General features: G+C 47.6%; 1 protein-coding gene across 1 annotated transcript in view; it reads right to left on the reverse strand.

Annotated features, from left to right (window-relative positions):
• The window catches only part of FHDC1 (FH2 domain containing 1), a 33,014-nt gene that overhangs the window by 3,481 nt on the left and 4,853 nt on the right, over positions 1 to 24,680 (reverse strand). Inside the window, exons 2-10 of the mRNA XM_052655013.1 lie at positions 18,746 to 18,807; positions 17,715 to 17,817; positions 12,011 to 12,096; positions 11,823 to 11,923; positions 8,371 to 8,441; positions 8,163 to 8,270; positions 6,353 to 6,423; positions 4,180 to 4,297; positions 593 to 757 (exon numbers count right to left, since the gene is read on the reverse strand). Coding sequence (XP_052510973.1) covers positions 593 to 757; positions 4,180 to 4,297; positions 6,353 to 6,423; positions 8,163 to 8,270; positions 8,371 to 8,441; positions 11,823 to 11,923; positions 12,011 to 12,096; positions 17,715 to 17,817; positions 18,746 to 18,807 — 885 coding nt within the window. The remainder of the gene's footprint in view (positions 1 to 592; positions 758 to 4,179; positions 4,298 to 6,352; positions 6,424 to 8,162; positions 8,271 to 8,370; positions 8,442 to 11,822; positions 11,924 to 12,010; positions 12,097 to 17,714; positions 17,818 to 18,745; positions 18,808 to 24,680) is intronic.

Here is a 24,680-nt window from a genome sequence, read left to right on the forward strand (position 1 = left end):
TCAAGAAACCCAAAGAGTTTTCTGGATTCTGCATGAACTCAGAGATTATGACCTGGAGGCTGACGGGCAAGAAGGCGGCAGTTGTGGCAGACAGCAGCCTGCTCCCTCAGTCTCTGGGCATTCTGAAGCCCACTCTGGCCAAGGACAGCCTGGTTCCCCAGATGCCGACCCCCAGATGGCTACAGAGCTTGAAAGAGGGACAAGGGGGCCTTCCGATCACCCCGCTGCAACAAAGGACCCCCTGAAGGAGGAAAGTATCTCCTGGGAAGAGAGAAGGACCTTCAAAGAGATGCCTTAATAGCATGAGTGCCATCCTAAACAAGCCTGCCGAACAGAATGCTTTTAGAGCATCAGCACGAGCGCTGGAACGAGCAGCACACGTTAGACTTGGCAGCAGGGGAAGGCTCAGGGCTGAGAGGGCAGAGCCTCCCTGGAGCCCTGAGGGACAGCCAGGCAGCGCCACCAGGGCCAGACCTTGCTGCTGCTGTGAAGCCAGCGAGGCACCTTTCCGCCACAGGCAGGGGCCAGGCTGGGAAGAGAAGAGGCGGAAATCCAGAGAACTCAGAAAACATGGAGCTGCCCCGAGATGTACCTTCACTGCTTTGTTGAATCTGATGCAGAAGTCTCTGAATATCTGCAGGCACTCGTCCAGCTTCACGGTGTCCTTGTCTTCACAAAAGAAGTCGATGAGGGTGTGGGCCTCGTCCTGGAGCTCTCGCTTCCATCGCTCCAGCTCTGCCAGCTTTTCAAGGGCAAACTGCGGGGGAGGCACAGACGGCAGATGTGGAGGTGAGCACTCGACAGCTGCCAGGGGCCCGGGGCTCAGTCTCAGATCTCACGGCAGGGCCCCCAGAGCCGACAGTGGAGTAAGTCACCCCAAACAAAACTCCAGAGAGCAAGGTGGACCCCTGTGTCGGGGGAGCCAGAGGAGGCCGAGGAGCTCTAACCTGGAGGCTGTCACCCAGTGTCCCCCTGTAATGTCACTGGACACGTGGCACTGGCATAGTGGGTGTCGTTAAGGGGAACCCCGTCTGCCTCTGTTCCTCCTGCCCTCATGACTGAGTCACACACTGGTCATGGGTCTGCGTCAGGGTCCCAGAGGTCCCCTGTGTTGACCAGTTGTCTTATTCACAGTTGGGAAGGGTTTAAACTTAATCCCAAATGACCACTGTTAGGTTCATACAGAAGCCTCATGTGCTTTCTTTTTCACTGGGAAACAAGGATTTTATGAAGAAGGCATGCATGGGGTATATTCCTTTATGAAATCACACTTTAATTGGGTTGGCCAAAAAGTTTGTTCAGGTTTTTTCTATAAGTTTTTTCCCCTAAACAAAGTTTTTGGCCAAACTGATATTTGAGAAACTTCTTCCTAGGTAGGGGGCCAGGCCTGGGCAACGGTGACGCTGTGGGCTGCTCCCTGGCTGCCGGGCTCGAATCCGGAACCCAAAAGAGAATCTCAAGAGAAAGAGAAAGTTTAAGAAGACGCGCTCCTTCCTATCCCCTCCACGCACCACCCCCTTTCAAAGCCCTTTTCTCACACCAAATGCCTTCCAGAGGCAGTAGGAAACCAAAACTATTTAGGAAACCAAATGCCAGAGAAAGGAACCATCTGAGTCAGTAGCCTGAGGCAGTGTGTGCGTTCACGCTGTGTTGTCCTTCGTGGAGGGAAGGGTATTAATGGAAGGATAAATCTCTGCCTGTCGTGCTTGCACAGGGGAAAAGGTGGATCCTAGCCAAGAACAGCTCAACTGCAGAAAAACAGGACTTTGAGACAGGAACCTTCACGGGCGCTGACTCTACCTGGGCCATCTCGTCGTCAGATGCCGTGGGGACAGCAGAGCGCCTGGACGCTTGCACGCCCCCCGGGACTTGGAGAACAGAGCCTAAAAGCCACCACGCCTGTAGTCACTGCCCAAGAGCTGGTTTCTGAACTCTTCCCTCACGGTTGGGGCCGCAGATGAAAAAGTTCAAAGCAACGCTGGCAAAGTGTGAATGACAGATGGGTGGTTGGGGCAGCCAATTCAGCTTCAACTCAAACTTGTCTGCTATGGATTATCAAAGTCCACCCCAGTGCACTTGACACTTCTCACCCCAAGGGTCAAAATGTGAAACAGACCTGCAATAGCAGATCATTTTTCCACTCCAAACCTTCAATGGGGCTCCCCTGGGGGCTCAGTAGTAAAGAGCCTGCCTGCCAGTGCAGGAGACACGGGTTCAACCCCCGATCCAGGAAGATCCCATATGCCGTGCAGCAAGCAAGCCCGTCCGCCACAACTATGCAGCCTGTGCTCCAGAGCCTGGGAACCGTAAGTGCTGGAGCCCGCCTGACCTAGAGCCGTGCTCTGCACCGAGAGAAGCCACTGCCGTGAAAAGCCCACGCAGCTGGAGGAAAAGCCAGAGCGGCAACGAAGACTCAGCACAGACAAAGTAAGAAATGAAAACACAATGCTTTTAAAGCCCTTCCATCATTCCCCACCTGGCTTAGACAGCAAAGCTTTCAGACTGGCGTTCAGGGCCTTCTATGGCCTGACCCTAACCTACATTAACAATTGTATTTCCCCTATTTAAAAAGAAAGTAAACTTGAGAAAAATATTCCATAGCTGTATGGAATATTTCACTTACACAGATAAAAATGAGTACCAGGAAGATGAGTTTTGAGTGAAAACAAGGCTGCCTCTCAGCAGCCATCTGGGTGTGCGACTTTGCATCGTAAGCTTTCCTATGCTGCTATTTAACAGAAGAAATTAGCATCTCATATAAGAATCGAGAAACAGGCCTCCAGAATGCGCCTCTGCACGTGTGACGGGCCTTCTCCTCACACTCCTGGATTGTTCCATTTGTCTCATTTATTTATTGCTGAGTGTTTTCCTGGCTCCTGTTCATGTGATTCTGTGGTGAGGTCTACTTAGTTGTCTCAGAGAAGAAAATCTGTGCACTTTTCAGGGAAAATTAAAGTTCAGTGACGTTTGAAAGAAAATACAGAATATGTGTTTAATAATAAAAACCAACTCCCAGCAGAGCCAAACAAAATCAGGTGTTCCCTGATGGGAGCTGCAGCTCACAGCATCTGATGTGGCTTTGTTTCAAGGAAACCAGGGGAGGCTGGGGCTGACCTTGGTCTGATCTTCAAGCACACAGTCCCTTTCCCACCTCCCAGGGAAGCCCTGCCTCACATATCCTGGCCCACAAGCCTCAAAGCCCTGACGCTGAGATTTCAGACCTGTTTGGCGAAGGCAAATTGAGTAGCACACCATTTCCTGAAGACTGAAAGCATGAAGAGGTGCCACTTCTTCTTTTTTTTTTTAAATAAGGAAGATAAAAGAAGTATGTCAGACTATGTGATTAGTGAGTCACGATGAGCTGTCACAAACAGGTCCACTCTGCCGGGTTCTGTTGACGTTACTCGGGGCAGCTCCCACCACACCCTGTGGGCCGGTGGATCTAGGGTGCTGGGAGGCCCTGGCTCCAGTGTGCTCTCCTGCCTCCCTATAAAACATGCCAAAACGGAGCTTGTTTCTTCCACAGAAACAACTGAAGGAACAACAGGTGCTAAGGTGTCTTTAATGAGAACCTCATTCTGACATCCAGAAGTTTAACTGGGAGGCAGGAACTCCAGAACTGAGCTTTCAAACCAAAACCTGAGTCGCCAGGCAGCAGCAGCCGCCAAGCGTAAGCATAAGTGATCCCAGTCCACGTGGGAGTGGGTGCCATCCTGCAGACTGAGCCGAAATAAACAGAGACCCCATCTCTAACTAAGCTCAGGGTCAGACATACTGCATATCCTCTGCCAAAACACCAATCCAGCAAAGAACGCGTGCTCAGCTGCTCAGCAGTGTCCAACTCTGCGACTCCATGGACTGCGGCCCGCCAGGCTCTTCTGTCCGCGGAATTTTCCAGACAAGAATACTGGAGTGGGTTGCCATTTTCTCCTCCAGGGGATCTTCCTGACCCAGGGATCGAACCTGGGTCTCCTGCGTCTCCTGTATGGCAGGCGGATGCTTTACTGCTGAGCTACCGGGGACACCCCCATAAAGACTGAAGCATCAAGCTCCTTCGACTGGCTTGGGGGGAAAACATGAATGGGAACCTGCTGCTTCCACAAACACAGCCCTGCAAACGTAAGTGGCCTCACAGGGCCACTGAGGAGGAGATCAGAGAGACTGACTCGAGTCACTCACCTGAAGGAAATCTTCCATCTGCTGACACAGCTCTCGATCCCGCTGGATGTTCTCCTTGAGAGACTTCGTCCTGACAAAGAGCGAGTGCAGCTCCGCCTCCGTGTTATCCAGAGATAATCTGAAAGAAAAAAAGGAGAGAGTGGGCAGCTGGCACTGGGGTTGAGGGGGCGGCCACCCCAGGCACATCAAACGAGACCCTGGAAATAGAGGGGAGGGCTGCTGCAGTCACCGTTACCACCCTCTGTATTTACAGTTCCCTCCTATGTTTTTCTGAGAGGCGATTCCTTCCTAGAGACACATCGTGGTTCAAACAGAGCGGGCTGTAATTTTGTTCTTGCTGGAGCGATGACCACTTCCGAAGCCTTTCATGAACTCTCAGCAGCTTTATGCCATCAGCATTAGCATCCAGCAGGACTCACATACTTATACTTTCCTCTGGCCACAAAAATGCAAATACAAAAGCCCTAACCCATGAAAAGCAAGGTGGCAGCACATGCTGATAACCAGGACGTTACCAAGGATGCAGAGACCCTGCACAGACTGCACGTTGCCTGCCACAAGCAACCAGAGTCAGTCCTCTGGGTCTTGGAGAGAATGGACACACAGCTAAGAGTCCTGCAGAGAAACGGAGGGATTGCTGGCAAGGCTTTTGTTATAAGCGTCACACCAAGATTAATAGAGCATGAATGATGTTCATGTCACCTGGTAAAGTGAACAGGGGAAGCCTGAGTCCAGGAGGAATTCAGTTAGCACATTCACAGATCAAGATGCTTTCAAGCTCCACTGTCAATTCTAACTTTTCTTTACACAGGAGTGGTCCACCTTCGCTGGCACCCACCTATGTCCTATTCATACTTCACTTTCCAGTTCAAAGAAACCTTAGTAAGTTTTTCCTAAGACAATATCTAGCTACCCTTCCCCATCTAACTCTGACCAGAAATGGGACCCTTATTTCTATGTGTATCTCTTAGAAACATTTCTGTGTTGGAAGGAGGAAAAAATATTTCCACGCAAATTTCTTTTAGTAATTCAAAAGTGAAAACAGTTTACATCTTAGCAGATGCCCATTCTGTAGGAGGAATGCTCTGGTGATCTGTAAATATGAACTATATCAACTGTTCACACTTAGGACTGATCCTCTCACTTTGGGAAAGACGTCATCGACGGTTAGATGTTCTCAGGCAGTAACCCTGAGATGTGGGCCAGTGATGGGCGGGGCTTGAGAAGTTCTGGTGAGTGTTTATGCATCTGGTTCACAGCTGTCCCAACTGGATAGAGTCCCTCAGATAACAAGCAGACGACACGCGCTGGGCTGATACGTGAGGTGGCTGCTGCTGCCTGCTCACGGGACACGGCTGTGGCTGTGGGTATCGTTCCCCAGCTCCGTAATCAACAGTGCCACTGGGAACGTGAGGTCAGCCATGGCAGCAGTATTCATACCACGGAAATCAGCAGTAGCTACAAATCAGGACCTTTTACCTTAAAAAGCTGGCTATGGGACATTACCACCATTTAACATTTACATGCACGGGTATGCACTGTAAATTTAAAAGCACAGGACTCAGAATGGATACACAGATTATAGCTCCATTAAAATACACATCTATATGGGGATCAGAAGCAAAGAGCAGTGATGTAAATAGAGCGTTATGTTTGTTAGATACTTTCTCTGTAAAGTTGAGTGACTAATTTAAAACAAGATCCTTTCACAGCCCTTGATATGGTTCCAACTTCTTTTAATGCAATAGAAAGTAAACGTACCATGTTAGATTCTAAAGGAATCAGTGAGGTAGGGCCCTGAGAGCTTGACTGATGTATACCAGCTCCAAGTACTGTGTTCTTTGAGCCCTGTCTTTTGGGTGTGGAGGTATTTGAAGTTCTTAATCCATATACATACATTTTTACACTGATGATATTCATTAGAATAAACTGCAATAGGGGTTTTTTTTTAGATTAAAAATAAAGATTAATTTTTCAAAACCCCCATCATTCCAAAGGTGCACACACACCTCTATAACCAAATGAAAGAAAGGTCTGAAGTTCAACTAGACAAAACTTTTGAAAGTTCAAACCTGAATCCAGAAGTTGTATAATATTCATCAGTTTTTATAAGAAGGTAGTTAAGGAAAAAACCACCAACCACGTTTGTCTCACCATATTCTTTCTTGCTTACCTGGCAGCCTCCTGAACATGAAGCAATTTTTCAGAAAAATTTAGAAGCACAACATCTTTCTTTTGGGCTTCCTGGAACAAAAACAGAATTTTCTCTCACTCTATGGGGACAAAACTGGAATTTTATCCACTACATGGAGAAATTCTTCTCAGGGCTTAAAGGAACCCTAAAATCACTGTCCCCCTTTAAGGCTTGATATAGTCAAAGTAACTCCCAGAGACACAAACTCAGTCTGACATTCTCAGTAAGACTGGGCAGAAATCTCCCACTTTGAAGAAACATTTAACTTCCCAGAGCAACTGATCCTGACATGAAACACAACACATGCGTGTGAAAACTCAGTGGAAGGAGGAGGCGGCTTCGCAGGACCCACCGCTCCTAAAAGAATCCAATCTATCCTGCTGAAAACCACCACACCTATGAGGACGCCTCTGTGTGACCCAGCTAGCAGCAGCTGTTAGACCAGTCTGCAAACTGAGCTTAATTAGACGGCACAAGGCCATGGAGGAGTTTGGACCCTTCCCCTGTTCAGAGGGTACAAGGAAGGCAAGTATGAAGGGGGCAATTTGCAACTCAGGAAACCTCCCCACAAGGAGCAGGAACCAAGTCACACAGAGCACCTGGATATGGGGATCTAACAGGGCTGAGGAACACATTTTCTGGTCTTAATGTCCTGAAAATGGACTCTTCAGTTAGTACCAAGTGCAACATGCCCTCTGTCTTCGGAAGAATATAGTAATAATAGGGTGTATTATTTATGGAGTGCTTACTATATTCAGATCACTGAGTTAATAATCACACTCTGGAATTATCTTCCTCCGCCTTCTCAATTACCTAGTTTTGAGGCTATCACTCCCTGCCCCTCATCATTAGATGAAGAAATTGAGGAACTTAAGGCTTACATAACTTGTGTGAGGAAGTACAGCTAATAAAGGACAGGTCAAAGATCTCCCTTTCGTCCTGTTCAGAAGCTCACATTTAAGCCTGCAACACAGCCCTCCTCCCCGGTTATGTCTACATGACTGCTGTCAAAACGACAAGGAGATTCAGCAGGAAGAACAAGCCCGCACAATTCGTCATTTGAGATAATTCAACCAAGAGGAAGCTGTCCTTGGCTATCTTTGGCTTTGTGACTGGTTATCTGGGGGTCACACAGACCCAGTCCGTGTGTGCAAGTGGTGGACAGGGTTCAGACCCCAGACTCTGCGTGGGTGGCAAGGCTCCCTCACCCCCAGTTCACAAAGAAAACGAACTGATCCATCCTCTCATTGCTCTGACCCCTCACTCTTTACACACAACTGGTCAAACTCCAGTCAACTCAACACTAGGAAGAAATGTTTCAACACCCAGGCCTCTGCTCTCTATCCCATGGCATTACTCGGATTCTCAACTCTCTCAAACGATGAACGCCAGCTTCCACCAAGAGGCACCCCTATTTCTCTTCTCTCTCCACTCCAACCCATCCCCCACAATGCCTCATTCTCCTAGAAAAAACATCCCTGGTCATGCCATGATGATGTGTACAAACCACTGCTGGCTCACCAGTGCTAATGCGTGAAATCCAGACTCCCCAGCTGTGGGTGTGAATCCTTCATCACCTGGCTTCACCAACCTCTGTGCCCAGTCCTGACCCCTCACCTCCCTCCAGCCCTGTGACTCCAGGCTCAGCTCAACTCAGGAATCTGCACACAGAGCCTTCCTGGCATCTACCATGCCCTTTTCTGACTGTTTGATGCCACCTCACACCTCTGAAAAACTTCACTGCCTCCAGCGGGGGTGCACGAACACTCTATCAGTCACTTCCACATACCTGTGCAACAAAGTGCAGGAGATTCATCCCAGGTTTGTTTGCTTTTGTGTCTGCCAATTTGAGCAAAGAAGACAGTTTAAATCCTACCGCATTGCCAGCATACCCTCCCTAAAGAAGACAAATCAAAAGAAAAAAAAATATACACACTTTTAGACAGACAAATAAAGTTGGAAATGCAACATTAAAATTTTTTTTGAACTTTACTTACTGCATTCATGATATTCCCTGCTTGTAGCACCAAGTGTAATATGGAATGTAATTCCTCACACGACATCAGCTCTGCCAGAGAGAACACACCACGGTGCCTTAGAGAAGCCTGCAGCTCAAACACACGTAAGACAGCTACCACACCCAAATTTAAGTGTGTCTGAAGCAAACTCTGACCCTAAACTGTGTAAAAGACTGAAACAAAGCAGCATGGTATATCTAATGTACCACCGGCTACTGGTGGTGCCCAGCCTAGTATTAAACTGGAAATCAGATATGTATGACACTTAAGTGTCCCATATACTTCAATGATGAAAATTTCCAAGGAGCAGAAAATACAAAAATCTTAGGAAAAGCAGCATACTGTATTAGAGGAATAATCTCCTCAACAGTTATTTCTTGGTTTTCTCCTTTATATCCTTTGAGATTGTGTTTATGGACTATGAAAATGAATAGTAAGCAGCATTTTGCTTAGCTGATGAGCTGTGAGGAGATACAAAATAAACAGGCTGGCATGATACGTAAATAACTTGCAAAGCTCCAACTCTCAGAGGCAGGTACCCAGAGAATCTTTCCACTGTATTCAAAACGAAACATTTTATTTGGATTGGCTTAAAGTTCAAAAGGAACTCCATCACTGCCATATTGGCAAATCAGTTCTTTAAGCATAAAGCTTCTGTGTTATCCACCAAGACAAATAAACAATATTAAAATCTGTTAATGTATTTGAAAAGATAAAGAGATAATTTAATTATTAAAATTATAGTAGATATAGGTAATAAAATGTCATCTATGATATTGGTAATGTTCTCCATTATGTCTGGTATTACTTTCAAAAAGTAACATATGGATCACTGCCTATAATGTGTTATCTAAGAAGGCCAGGTTTTAAAGGGTAACCAGATAAAAAACATTTCCACGGTGCCCACAAATTTGCATTGCTTAGTATGAAAACACATTCTTCCATCTCTATTTGAACAGAGGAAACAATCCGTTCAAAGCTGCTGCTTTAGCCTTAGTATAGGAAGAAATTTTAAAAGGGCTCCATATTGAAAGAAGAAAATGCCCTTAATTCTTAGCCTCTTCTCTAAATGAAGAAAATATAATGAGCTGAAGGAAATACGACTTAATGTCAACACAAGTCAGAGTCACTAAGCAGGGAAAACACAAATAGGAATGAGCAGTGGGCCACAGCAACTAGAGATCTAGAAAGTGACCAGGAGGAAATGAGGTCAGGGACCCCAGCGGACAAAGGGAAGCAGGAGTCCAGGGAGCGCCGGAGGCTGCCCCAGAGAAGGAAGCAGGGGCTGCGGCCAGCATTCTCGCCCGCCTGCCTGCAGGAGAGCAAGCCCCCAGTCTGTGGAGGAGGCGCCAGAGCGGCCCGAGGAGGCTCTCCACGGCGGCAACTGCAACTCAGCACGCTGTCCAAAGGACCAGAAACGGCCCGCTCGCTCCTCTCAGACGGGAGCGTCTTGGGGGGACCTGGGGTGCGGGAGACACCGCTGGGGAGGGGTCAGGAGGCAAGGAGGCCCGCTTCCCAGAGAGCAGGGCGCAGGGGCAGAGCCGCCCACAGAGGCCAGAGCGTGGGGGGCACGGGCGGGCGGGGCCCAGGCTGTGAGCACGTGCCACCATACACACACATGACGCACACCACGCGTGCACCGTGTACACAGGATACACACACCACACAGAGAACACGCAATACACACGTACGCTACACACACACCACACACACTACACACACGACACACACCATGCGTGCACAGTGTACACAGGGTACACACACCACACAGAGAACACACAATATACACGTACACTATACACACCCCACACACACTAAACACACACATGACACACACGTGTGCACAGTGTACACAGGATACACACACCACAGAGAACACACAATATACACATACGCCACACACACACCACACACTACACACACACAACATACAGCACACACACAACCACACAGAACACACAACATACACAAACACTACGCACACACCACACATACTAAACACACACATGACACACCACGCATGCACAGTGTACACAGGACACACACACCACACAGAGAACACGCAACAGACAGGCTACACACACCCCCGCACACTAAACACACACATGACACATGACATGCATGCACAGTGTACACAGGATACACACACACCACACAGAATATGCTATACACACACTAAACACACACAACATACAGCATACACACAACCACACAGAGAACACACAACAGACACATACGCTACACACACACCCCACACACTAAACACGCACATGACACACACCATGTGTGCACAGTGTACACAGGACACACACACATCACACAGAGAACATGCAATATACACGTACACTACACACACACCACACGCACTACACACACATGACACACACCATGCATGCAGTGTACACAGGACACACACACACCACACGGAGAACACACAACAGATACATACGCTACACACACACACACCACAGTAAACACACAGATGGCACACACCACATATGCACAGTGTACACAGGATATACACACACACCACACGGAGAACACAGAACAGACACATGCTACACACACACCACACACACTAAACACACACATGATGCACACCACGTGTGCAGTGTACACAGGGTACACACCCCACACACAGAACACGCAACAGACACATACACTATGCACACACCACACACACCAAACACACACATGACACACACCACACATGCACAGTGTGTACAGGACACACACACATCACAGGGAGAACATGCAACATACACATACGCTACACACACACACCACACACTAAACACACACAACATACAGCACACACAACCACACACACCACCCACGAAACATACACCACACACACACACACACACACACACACACACACGTTCAGAAAGCTAGTCTAGGCGAGGAACAAGAGCATGCTGCGAGCAACAGGCTCATTCCTGAACTTGAGAGATGAGCTCCCCCGGCGGCTCCGACGGTAGAGTCTGCCTGCAGTGCAGGAGACCTGGGTTCAATCCCTGGGCCCGGAAGACCCCCGGGGGAAGGGAATGGCCGCCCACTCCAGTACTCTTGCCTGGAGAATCCCATGGACAGAGGAGCCTGGCGGACTACAGCCCATGGGGTTGCAAAAGAGGCGGAAACGACTGAGCAACTAACACGTTCCCTTTCTGAGATGAAATAACTTTCTTTTATTGGAGGATAATATGCTAATTAATTGATTGACTGGTCAATTAATTAAATTAATTAACGGGGGTAGTAAATGGAGCTAAACCTTAAATACCATCCTTGGTAACACGTCATTTCCCTTTTTAGAGTGTATCAGAAATGGAACTTCCCATATCTACAACTTTTCATTTGAACAGTTTTTAAAAAATAGGCTGCTACCAAAATTAATAAAAACAAATTACCCAAAGCATCATGCATTTACTCACCTTTTGTAGCGTTCCTTAGAATCGTCATATCTGTGTATAGAGAAGAACAAGAAGGCAAAAATTCCTTCTTTAGCACCATGGCTTCAATCCGCAGGGAATAGCTGAAAAACAAGAAGCGAGCTGTAGCGTGTGATGCTTGTTGACCTGAGAACTGTGAGCTGCCAAAAGCAGAGATGGGTGGTCCTTACTTTGGCACCTGGATTAAGCAGTGCAGAAAGGAGTCTGCCAGGGACAGCTTGGCCACGTCTCCACTGAACGCCTTTAGTTTCTTTATCTGAAAGACAAATGGGAAAGGGGGTGGGGGTCAAGGAAAAAGGACCTATGATTGAAATACAGCATTATTTTAAATTCCACCTTAGAATTCCTTCCAGAAAATAAGGATTTCCGAGCTAAATTCAAATTAGTAAACATGTAGACCTAAGGAAAGACGAAAGAAAGTCATCGACTAGTTTGATGTTTCAAAGAAGCCCAAACAAGCAAGTTAGGGAGGGGAGAGCTGCGTCACTCATGTGGGTATGAACGGTCCCACACAAACCGGAGAGCCGGAGCCACTGGAGCGAGTCCGCAGGGGTTACTAAGGGAGCCAGACAGAGGGTCAGGCCCAGGACGGAGATGCTGAGCAAGTCATAAGCTGGAGGGGAGACCCCCGTCTGGAAAAAGAAAGAAGAGACTCGATATATACAGTCACTCTAGCAGAGCCTAAGTGACACATGAAATGTCTCATTATTTTGAGTATTTCAGATATAAGATACTTAGATGGGGGGCGGGGTGGCTAACACAGATCTTCCTTCTGAGATCAAGCTCCCCTTCACATTTAGCAGCTTTATAGGAAGGGACCACTGGATGTGGAGGTGAGTACGCACTGGCTTTCCAGCAGGAAGCTAGAGAGGAAAATGTCTTAAACAATTGAAAGATGTCAAGATCTTCCCCTCTGAAAAAGGGTCAGGTAAGGATCAGTAGAATCCCACTTCTATAAATTAAGGCAAGAAGCCTCTATGCCCTGGCCCTCCAGGCACATGCTACAAACAAGAACAAGATGAGCCAGGCGTCGACACGAGGTGAGGGAATCACAGTATCTCTTGCATCTGCTGCTCATTCTTATTTCCTAAAATGTCCACAGTGAACATGTACTAGTCCTGCAAAAAGCTAAACTAAGCTAGACGTTATTAAATGCACACATATTCCTTCAACTGTAGTAAGGGAAAAAAAAGCATTCTGACACAGGAATATAACAGCCAGCAAGTAGGGATGCAGGCACAGAAAGTTCTCAAACTGTGCCTTCCCCACACAGAAAACAGGACCAACCCCAAACACACTCCTGTCCACTGGACTGGAGTTTCCCAACACAAACACTTCACGGTCAGTAGCACCTTAAGACTGCTAGAGTTCTGTAATAAGCTATATGGGCAAAGAGTCTGAAAAAGAGCAGACGTGTGCACACGTATGACTGAATCACTTTGCTGGACACCGGAAACTAACACACCAACCAACTCTACTCTAATTAAAAGCAAACAAACAAGAAGACGCAGAGTAAAGCTGATACTCTATCCTTGCAGCTAACTGTTCCCAGTAAGCACTTAACACTTTATAAAGCTTTCTCTTTCCTATCCCCTGAATTATGCTAGGTGCCCATAATAAAAACCTAATTTTCAAACCTCTTGAAAAATAGGAATTAACCGTTCAAAAACAGGGAGGAGGGAGTATTTGCGAAGATCCCCAAACTGAAACATCTGCATCAATTTTTTTTCTGAAATACAAAATGTGACAGTGCAGACACACACCCCAGACTCCCCAGCATTAAGTCTGGGCCTTCAGACTGCATTTTCCTCCTGATGGGCAAAACCAGCCATTTATGGCACTGCATTATTTCCCCTACCTGTAGGGCCTCAAAGTGGATTTTCCGTTTTCAGCCTTACTAAGTTTAAGGAGAGATGGAACTTCTGCATTACTTAAACCCAAACTAGTGCCCAGTTTCTGAACTGAAAAAGCCACAGGATGAATTCTGATCCCTCTTGAGCTAGAGTCTAACGATTTCCCATATATGGGCAGGGGCAGAGCGGGGTTGTCTGTGTCTTTTACAAGACCACATATGTAGCATGGGCCAAACTTCTGAGAATCACAGCACGGCTTCCTGTCTGAAGCACAGGAACAGGTCATGCAAAGTACACTTGGTAGATATTTCTGTTAAACATGTGCTGAACGGTAAATGAACAATGATTAATTGCCTTCTCTTATATAATGAGTGAAAAATGTTTATGGAGTTTAAGAAAATAGTGATACTAAAGATAGTATTTGGTTTAAATGCCATGTATACAGTTCTTAATTCCATTTCAAAATGAGATTTATGTTCATTAAGAGGGATTACTGTGCCTTCACAGTGAGGGAGGTAAAAAAGAGAGGTGGACAAACCCTGTAATTATTGTGTATTCTCATCACCATCAAAAAGCATTTATCAAACGTTGTTAGGCATCATTTTCTTGGCTGAGCCGAGGGACTCTCATTATGACCCGGCTGTGCCCGGTTTCTGCCCTGACAACAAACAGCCTGCTCCTTAAGACTCATGCATTCCACAGAGCAGGCCTCCTCCATCCGGCTAAGCCCACTCACATGGCCGTGAAGCAGCAGGGTTTCCCACCAAACAGCAGACCCACCAACAGAAGACCCCAGGGCTTCCTCCTCTCCCAGGAGCAGAGTGAACAAACAAGGTAAGAATGAGGTGATAGAAACATCAGGAGGGGCAAGTCAGCTTGCTGCTACAGACAGCAGCGCCACCTCCAGCCCCAAGTCCCTGATGCTGAGCCGGCAGAAGGGCACCGGCACCCACAGAGGGCACGGCTCCTTGTCAAGACCCCTCTCGGGGCCCAGGCGGGGAACATGCTTTCATTTCTGGGTCTACCATCTCCCTCTTCCCTGGGAGCTCAGTTGGTAAAGAATCCACCTGCAATGCAGGAGACCCAGGTTGGACCCCTGGGTCAGGAAGATCCCCTGGAGAAGGGAATGGCAACCCACTCCAGTCTTGCCTGGGAAGTGCCATGGACAGAGGAGCCTGGCAGGGTTGCCAGGAATTGGACACGACTTAGCAATTAAACCACCACCATCTCCCTCTACAAGTTTTAAACACGAGTCTGAGGCAAGACGAACAAAATGTGCCAGATAAAAAGCTTTGTGGTAAAGGGCAGAAAACACCAGGAAACAAATGAACCCAGGTGAGCTGGTGGCCAAGCCGGTCCTGTTCACCAGCTCAGCTGCTGCTGATGGTGTCACTGTGCTGACACACTGGTGCCTCGGTTCCCTGTGAGAGCAGAGGTGATGCAGGCCTGGGGGGCTGGCCTGGAGCAGGTAGGGGGTGGGGAACCCTTGTCCTTCCTTCCTCAGAGGGAGGTGGCGAGGGTAGCCCAGGGGTCAGATGAGTCAGGCCAAGCCCCCTGCCCTCCGGGGCCCATCAGTTCTATGGCACCGGATGGGGTCTCGTCTGTTACCTGAGGAAGAGCTTACAATGTCACCGTGTGGATCAAATGAAAAAAACACACCCAGCCCCCACAGGGATGATTTACCGACTTTCTGTGTGCCAGAGCCGGGCTGAGCACTCGCTCCCTGTGGCCCTGGCTTGTGCCAGGAACTCGGGGCACGCAGTCAGTGCACGGCCCCTCCCTGTGCCTGAAACGAGCACGGGACGTACCCCTCGGGCTGAGCAAGGCGCAGTTGTGCACCCGCTGATACATTGGTTAGCGTGTTTCTGCCGCATTCCTCAGCCTCTTTCACTGGGCCCTGCCTCCTCCTTGGCCTCTTCTCCAGCTTCTGCCCCCCACCAGGGCTCTAGGGTCACCCCTGTCACGTGGGGGTCCAGGGCGGCCAGAGCCCAGCACTCATGGCAAAGCCAGCCTGTCCCTGCAGGGTAGCGGTCGAGAGGTGGCTCCTGCCCAGGGAGGCACACAGCCCCCAGGGAGGGGCTGAAGGAGGGCTGCCAGGCAGCCTTGGGGACTGTCAGGGTGTTCCTGCTGCAGGAAGCTCAGCTCCCGGAGGAGGGTGTGCCCCGTCAAAGGCCAGGAGGCGGGAATGTAAACGAGCAGAGTGTGACCAAACTTGTCAAATATACAGACGGAGGGGGGCCCTGCAGGGGAAGGGGACGGCGGGTCCCGGGGCTGGGAAGGCCCTGCAGGACCCCAAGGCCTCAGCGGGACCCTGTCTCGACTCTGGGGTCAGCCGATCATCTGCAGCTGAGAGTGCCTGGGGATCCTTAGGGCAGCGCTGGGGTGGGTTTTGGTCACCTCGTCCTTAACCACCTCTTCCCTCTGAATTATTCCCACATACAAAAAAACAGGATTCTTGAAAACGAGAGGTTGGACAGCTAAGTTGCTTCTTTGGAAGATCCCTAAGTCTTCCACAGCCTTTGCATTCAAAGATTTTTCAAACGTAATTTTCAATTGCCTCTGATTTTTCAATTAGGAAGGAAGATAATAAGGAAACCATATCTAACCTCCTCCCTCTTCAGTGGCATAAAGCTGGCAGCCTCCCCTCATGCTTAACTCCCACTGAGTTGGAAATTCAGAGCTCTGTTAGGAAGGTACTGGAGCCGGGCTCAGGAGCAGGCATGAGAAATGCCCAAGCAGGAATAAAGATTTCTAGAGCAACCAAATCTTCTTAAAAACTCAATTCATTAAAACTATCCATCCTAATAAAAGATATTGAGTACACCTGAAACACAATACTGTAAATCAATATAGTTCAATTACAAAAAAAGATTTTGGAACGCCTTTCTTCACAGAAAAGATGAAGGAGTGTTCAGTAGGTAGGACCCAGGGTGAACTGTCATCTGATGTACTTTACCCTCAACTCTGTAGGACCCTTTCCCAACAGCAACAAATGCTGTTCACTAATGCTGGCTTTGGAAAAGGACAATTAACCTGCGAACAGAAACCTGAGGTGAAGAGAGCAGCTCAGAATACCTGAAGACCCAGTCGCCCACCAAGACCCTCAGCCTGGCACTGTGAAGTCAGCACGGAAACGAAAAGAAAAAAGCATAAATACATTGTTTTTGGTTATTAATGGCGCTAAAATCAAGTTCCGTAAATTATGTCTGGGAAAAGGAGAGAGCCTGGGGAGGGAGGAACCAGCAGCGTATGGTAAGAGCGTAACTTACACTTTTTACTTTATAAGACTTTGTATTGTTCAAATAGCACGTATTTATTTAGCCTTTTAACGAATTTTTTTTTCAAGGGTCACTTATTCAGAAATAGTGTCACACTTTTGGAAGGTTTTACAAAACTGTCTTTCTCTCTTTTTTATCCTATCAAGCTCCTAATCATGCAAAGATTCAGTTAACTCAGCCCCTGCAAAATCAGTAACTTTATTTACACTGTGGCACTATATTGTCACCATAGCCATCTCCATCTTCAGTCAATTAAAATATACAATATCTATTAACAATTTACCTACCTCTTAGTTTTTAAAGCATTTTTATTCAAAAGTGGTCAATCTTTCCTTTTTTTTAAAAAAAAAAAAATGCATTATCAAACAACCCCAGGTACACCCTAGGCAAAGATCACCTTAGCTGACAGAAAAGGGAACTAACATTTATTGAGCTCCCCTGTGCCAAGTACCACATTAGATTCATAATGAGGGCTTAATCATCTCAACAATTCAATGAGGTAAGCCTCATTATCCTTATTTTACAGGTGAGGAAACTAAGGTTCACAGGACTTAAGAAACTTGCCCACGTTCTCAATTAAGGGAAGGAATGTCAATTTAAACCTAGGTTCTTTACTGTTACAAGAGAAAACTCGGGCTCTGGGTAAAAGAGTGCCCATTCCATGTGAGTTCTGACATTCCTAAAACAGATGAAGCTTTTATTATCACTCTTAGCATCAAAAACTCATGCCCCAAATTCCTTACCTCCTCTGACTCTGGCAAAAGCTTAAGAAATTCTCGCAATGTCTCTGATCCATAGTGTTCACTCTTTCCTTGATGGATATCTTCCACGATAGATGGAGGAGACCTTGAAAAGACAACAATCAGATTCCATTTCACATTTGCTGGAGTGCCTAAGAAACACAAGCCAGTGGAAATGAAAACAGACCACCTCCACCCTCCTTCCCACCCCGGCTCCCTCCCTGTCTGACAGGTGGCCTTGTGTCAGTGACCGTAACGGCCCCCTGCCAGGGGACACGGGGGTCCTGACATGCCACAGGCCCCTTCCACGGGAAACCACCCTCAGGCATCCCAGAGAGGCTAACAGTAGCATCTTCTTTGGGAGAAGAAAAGCAGTTTGGTCAACCTCCTGGAGCCAGAGTCCTCTCCTTTCCACGTTGCTGCTAAGTCACTTCAGTCATGTCCGAGTCTGTGCAACCCCACAGACAGCAGCCCACCAGGCTCCTCCATCCCTGGGATTCTCCAGGCAAGAACACTGGAGTGAGTTGCCATTTTCTTCTCCAGCGCATGAAAGTGAAAAGTGAAAGTGAAGTCGCTCAGTCGAGTCCAACTCTTAGCGACCCCATGGACTGTGGCCTACCAGGCTCCTCCATCCATGGGATTTTCCAGGCAAGACTACTGGAGTGGGGTGCCATTGCCTTCTCCGCCTTTCCACGTTAGCACACCTGAATTTAACCACTCTTTGACTCACTTGTCCATCCTCCACTAACAGGGCAACACCTCAGGCGAATTTGTAAATTCCCTGACATGTCAGGCTTGAAGAGATGTCCCAAGGCAATTCTCCCTGAACTCCAAGCGACTAGATTATGCTTTTATGGAGGAAAACAGCAGAAAGGGACACACTTGGGGACTCTTTAAGACATGTGCCTAACACAGTCTGAAGGGGTGAGGGATGCCTTTCCCTCACTAGAAGCTGCGTGTCAGCTCACACCCACAGAGTCTGATGCTGACAGCAGAGGTGTGACTAAAGTTTCAAATGCGTGCAAAAATCTTACTTCTTAAACTGCTTAAGAAATATCCCAATGTTCATGCTCCGTTTTGCATCCAAGAGAGTAATCTGGAAGAAAACACAAGACGCATAAGATTGTTAAAGTGTGAAGGAGAAGAGCTGGAGACTGCTGAGCCTGTGCTCTGGAGCCCAGGAGCCACAACTACCGAGCCCCGCGCGCGGCAGCTGCTGAAGCCCCAGCGCCCTGGAGCCCGTGCTCCGCAGCGAGAGAGGCCACCGCAACGAGTGGCCTGCACGCCACAGCTAGAGGGGAGCCCCGTGCACAGCAATCAGAGCAGAGCCCACACAGCAGTGAAGACCCGGCACAGCCGAAATAAATAAAATGATTTCCTAAAAAAGAGTCGGAGAAGAGAATTAAGACCTATCAAAATACAACATAATGTATTAATATGAGAATAATTTTAATGTATTAAAGTAACAGAATAATTCCCAGTATGTAATTCTGCAGACTGATACCTAATATAGCTTCAAAATATTATCTCGCCAAGCTTTCTGCAATATTTCCTTAATGGTAACAATCATATATATATATATTTATATATATAACAATCATATGTATGATTTGGCCAAATCATACAAATATGTATGTTTTGGCCAAGCTGCAGGGCTTGGGGACCTGTTTCTTGACCAGGTATTGAATCTGGGCCCAAAGCAGTGAAAGCACTGAGCTAACCACTGGACCACCAGGGAATTCCCATACAGATCTATTTTAATATTGCATAATCTTAAATAAACTATATCAACATTTTCTAAATTTTACAATTTCCTCTTAAAACAACACAGCCCATATTTAAAAGCCCCAATTTGGAAATAGCTGTCTTAGCATAGCAAGAATCATATGAGATTTGAACTCTGAAGATATTGAGGCATGAGCTCCAACCCTGATTTAGGGATGTTAAAAGACCAACACTGTTATTTTCAGAAACGTAATAAAATTCTTAGTATTTTTCTAAACAAAAATTTTATTTTCATTCAAGGAGACTATATAGATCCAGTACCCCTTTTAAAGGAGGAGGTAAGAAAGTGTCCTACACTTTTTCAGAATTTAAAAGGGAATTTATAAGGGAAATCTTCTAGGCTGTATTTTACCAAGTCTAAGATGCTTTTTTTTGGCATGCGAGCATTTCTGGAATCCTCGCACAATCCTGATCCATCCACAGGGACGTGAGTCAACCCCCTGTCCAGCGTGTCCTGCCCATTCGTCACTCAGTAGCTATGGGTTATGGGGTTACTGGCATGGTATAACAGCACTTGCATTCACAATGCTTGCTCATTTTACTTGGTAATGGCCCCAAAGCACAAGCGTGGTTACACTGGCAACTCAGATATGCCAAAGAGAGGCTGTAAAGAGCTTCCTTTAAGTGAAAAGGTGAAAGTTCTTAACTTAATAAGGAAAGAAAAAACTCATTTGCTAAGGTTGCTAAGATCTATGGTCAGAAAGAATCTTCCACCCATGAAATTGTGAGGAAGGAAAAAGAAATTCCTCCTAGCTTTGCTGCTGCACCTTAAATTGCAGAAGTTACAGCCACAGTGCATAAGTGCTTTGTTATGCTGGAAAAGGCATTAAACATGTGCCAGATATTTTGAGAGAGACCACATTCACATAACTTTTATTACAATACACTATTATTCATGAAATAAAAATTCATATTCTAAGGCAAATCAAGGAAAATGTAAACAAATTTTTTTCTCTGCTCTTTGGCCTCCTCTTTTCCTCTAGTGTGAATTGTGTATCTGTTTTACGCATCGACCAAAAGTCCCCATCGGCAGAAATACCTGCTCAGCCATAACAGGCAACATTCTCTTGGCATCAACGAGATAACTCCTTAGGAGGTAACCTTCCTTCTTAATCTTGTAAGGGGCCACCATGGCCCATCACCCGCTTTGTATGGGTAGATCTGGACTGTGTAGGATGTGCATCCCCCGGTCTCAAACCCTGATACAACTGTGCTTTTGTATGAGCAGTTCTCTGAGCTTTCTGAGAGGCTGTTCCCGGGGCATCGTCCTCAATTTGGCGCAAATAAAATTTTGTCTTTTTTAGATAAACTCTGCTCAGCAACACCATAACCGTTCTATTTTACTATTCCGTATTGTTGTTAAGCTCCTACTGTGCCTAGCCGACATTAAAATTCATCACAGTTGTGTATGTGCCGGGAGAAACACAGTGCAGATCTTCCGCAGCTGATGTCCCGAGAAACCCATCACGAGCTAAAACGCTGAAAGTGCGCTTCACACACCTAAACGGCTGACGTCACAGCGTAGCGCAGCCTGCTTTAAAAGTGTTCAGAACCTTTGCGTGAGCCTACAGTTGAGCAAAGTCATCTAACACAAAGCCTATTTTATAATGGAGTGCTGAACACCTCCTGTAACTGACGGAACGCTGTACTGGAAGCGCAAAACAACGTCTGTCAGTGCGCCGGCTTCTTCCTCTCGAGATGGCTTGCTGCCGGGAGCGGCCGCACGCCCACTGCCCAGTCTCGGAAGACGGGACTGTGCCGCAGACGGCCAGTGCGGAGAGAGCAGACCTCAAAAGCCCAAGCACGGCTTCTACTGAATGTCTATTGCTTCCATACCATCGTAAGGTTGAAAAACCTTAAGTCAAAAACATCATGGGACCATCTGTATATACAGAGTTTGGTACTGTTCATGGTTTCAGGCATCCACCCGGGTCTTGGAAAGCATTCCCTGCAGACACAGGAGAACTACTGTATTAAGTGGGGAGGGCTTATCAGATTGGAAATTAGAACCTTTTTTGGAGGTAGTAGTAGTGTCAGTCACTCAGACGTGTCCAACTCTCTGCGACCCGTGGACCGTAGCCCGCCAGGCTCCTCTGTCCACAGGATTCTCCCGGCGAGAATACTGGAGTGGGTTGCCATGCCCTCCTCCAGGGGATCTTCCCTACCCCAGGATCCAGCCCATGTCTTCTGCATTGCAGGCAGATTCTTTACTGTCCGAGCCATCAGGGAAGCCCCTTTTTAGGGGGTGGGTATTATTAAACACAGAAGCCATTTCTTTGGAAGTAAATATCCAGCCAGAATACCTGGAGGAAAGATAACCTTAAAATTCTCCCATTTTCCCCATTTGTTTTTTGGAGGAGGGAGACTAGCTAAATAGGAATGCTCTTTCTTTCCAAATGTATGTGATTCATTGTGAACAGAAAAGAATCAGGTTTCAGATTAAATTCCTGATCTCTGGGCCTGCTTCTAAGTTTATAAGAGGCAGCAAGATTGTTAACCAAAGTTAATGGGACTTCCTGGCTAGAAGGTTAAATTTTTACAAGAGTATGGTTGCCTGCTTTTGAAGACTAATCTTAAACAATCACATTATTTACTATCTGAGGGGTTTATTTCATCTTAACACAATCACCTGCCAGCCGTAAAATAAACTCCTAAGCTAAAAGGACAGGCTCCTTATTGGAATCCTACCCAGGGATTACAGTTCAAGTTCAGTGTGAAGGGAGGGGAGAGGAGATGGGAGAGAAAGTCACACTTCACATCCTCTAAGAGGAGAGCTTACACCAAAAAGAGGAATCCGGATTTCAGACAGAGAACAATGTGGTTATTACAATTCACAACTAAAAATTAAGAGCATGCACACTGATCTGAAGAGCTTTTTCTGCGTTCATATCTACCCAGAATGGGGACAAACCTTCTTTTATACTTTCTCATTCGACTACTGCCTCCTGCTATATCTAACCTTGACGGCAGCACCCTCGCCCAGCCCCACCCTCAGCCTCTTCACCCGTAACCCTCGGGACCCCGTGCGCTCAGTCTGGACCCACTGCTGCTGCTGTTGGGAAAGCAGGTGGAGAAATCACTGTCATTGTTCCTATTTCACAGATAAGGAAACTGAGCCTTAGGGGTGTCATTTTATACCTTCCCAAAGCAGCAGGCTCTCTCTGGTTCCTATTCACCTATTTCTTATGACCTTCCCTTCTGCTAAGGATACAGGAATACAGAGAAACAGCGAAGGTCCCCACCAGCCTAGTATTCACACTGAGATGCTTTTCCAGGAATGGGGGCAGCTCTGCAGAGAGTGGTCCATAGGCCTGGCCAAAGCCCCGGTGACGCCAGGGCTGTTCCGTGGGACGGACGACAGCACCCAGGTTCTGGGAGCAGAGCTCTGAGCTGGGGGGGTGCGGCACGGGGGCTACGCCTGGGGCAGCAGCGGTCTCCACAGCCTGAAGTGAAGCTTCAGAACCTGGTCCGTCATTAGAGGGGCTCCTCGGGGAATGCCTGGGTTGGCCAGCACCAAGTGTCTTAAAGGGAAACCGGCACCCAGGGCCTCCTGCAAAGAACAGGAAAGTGAGGCGGCCGAGAACCCGGTGGGGACGGCGCCCTTCCCCCCAGGCCTCCTCAGCTGTGCCCAGTGCGGGCAGCCTCCTCTCAGAGGGCATCGCCTGTGAACCTCCCAAAGTGGTGTTATCACACAGTCCTTTGAAGAGGGTTATCAGGACGCGTGTAAATTAGCTTATCTCACTTCCCCAAAGGCTGGCCGGAGGTTCAGATACCCGGCAGTGTGGGGCAGGAGGTGCTGGTGCTCTGAGTCACCCCCAGGAGTGCACTCCAGCAGCCCAAGAACAGGGTCACTGACCCGGCCCCTCCCTCCCCACCAGTTCAGTCAATTCTATCAACTCCTCGGGACACCACAGCCTGCCACACCCGTGCCCTCGGCGTGCACAGAGCTCGTGACCGTTCCCAGGAGGGGCCTGCCTGCGAGATCACTACCCCCGGTGCACAGGGGAGCCGAGATGCGAGGGCAGGAGCCCAGCAGCTCTAGGAACAGCCTCCCCGCAGGCCGCCAGGGCCAGGGCTCAGGCCCCTCTGCAGCCCTGAGACAGCAGCGCTGCCTCCGTGCTCAGGGAAGCTGGTGAGACCTCCAGCTAAGCGCTTCGCCTTTCTCCTACCATTCTTATACTCTCATCCACCTGCTCCAAACTCTGCCTCTCATATTTATTTCAGGAAGAAGAAACTTTCCTTTTAAATTGTGGTGGAGCACACACGTGCTGTGCTGTGCTGAGTCACTCAGTCGTGTCTGACTCTTTGTGACCCCGTGGACTGCAGCCCGCCAGGCGCCTCTGTCCATGGGATTCTCCAGGCAAGAGTACTACAGTGGGTTGCCATGCCCTCCCTCCTCCAGGGGATCTTCCCCGACCAGGGATAAAACCCAGGTCTCCTGCATGGCAGGAGGATTCTTTACCAGTTGAGCCACCCAGGAAGCCCCAAAATACACATAACAGTTACCATTTTACCATAACAGGTAACCATGTTTTAAGTGTAAAGTTCAGCGGTAATAGGTACACTCACACTATCATGTAAACATCTCCAGAACCCTTCATCTTGCAAACTGAGGCTCCGTCCCCATTACACACTAACCTCCCCTCCCCACCGCTGGAGGCCACCTCTTACTTGTCTCAGACTTCAGAACATTCTGGGACTAGAACAGAAGCTGACAAAGAATGACTGATACCTGAATTACTATGTGGGAAAATAACATTACTGTTCACAAATTTAGAAAAGCTAGCCTCCCTTCCTCCCTCTCTCTGTCCCGTCCTCCCTTTTTCTAATAAGCAATTTTAATTCTTTCTTATGTGGTATGAGTAATGAACAGTAATTATAATATTACTACAGACACCACAGTGAATGACCTCAAGTGTTTCAACGTTTACATTTATTTTTTCAAATTTCAGTTTTATGGACATGTAATTGAGAAATAAAATTGTAAGAAATTTAAGGAATACATGGTGATTTGATATATACACACACACTGTATGCTGATATACATTCTCCTCATTTAGTTAAATAACATCCATCACCTAACATATTTCTCTTTTGTGTGTGTGTAGAGTGAAGTTCTCAGAGAAGGCAATGGCACCCCACTCCAGTACTCTTGCCTGGAAAATCCCATGGGCGGAGGAGCCT

This window comes from Budorcas taxicolor, chromosome 17 (genome assembly GCF_023091745.1).
Source record: "Budorcas taxicolor isolate Tak-1 chromosome 17, Takin1.1, whole genome shotgun sequence".
Classification (NCBI taxonomy): domain Eukaryota; kingdom Metazoa; phylum Chordata; class Mammalia; order Artiodactyla; family Bovidae; genus Budorcas; species Budorcas taxicolor.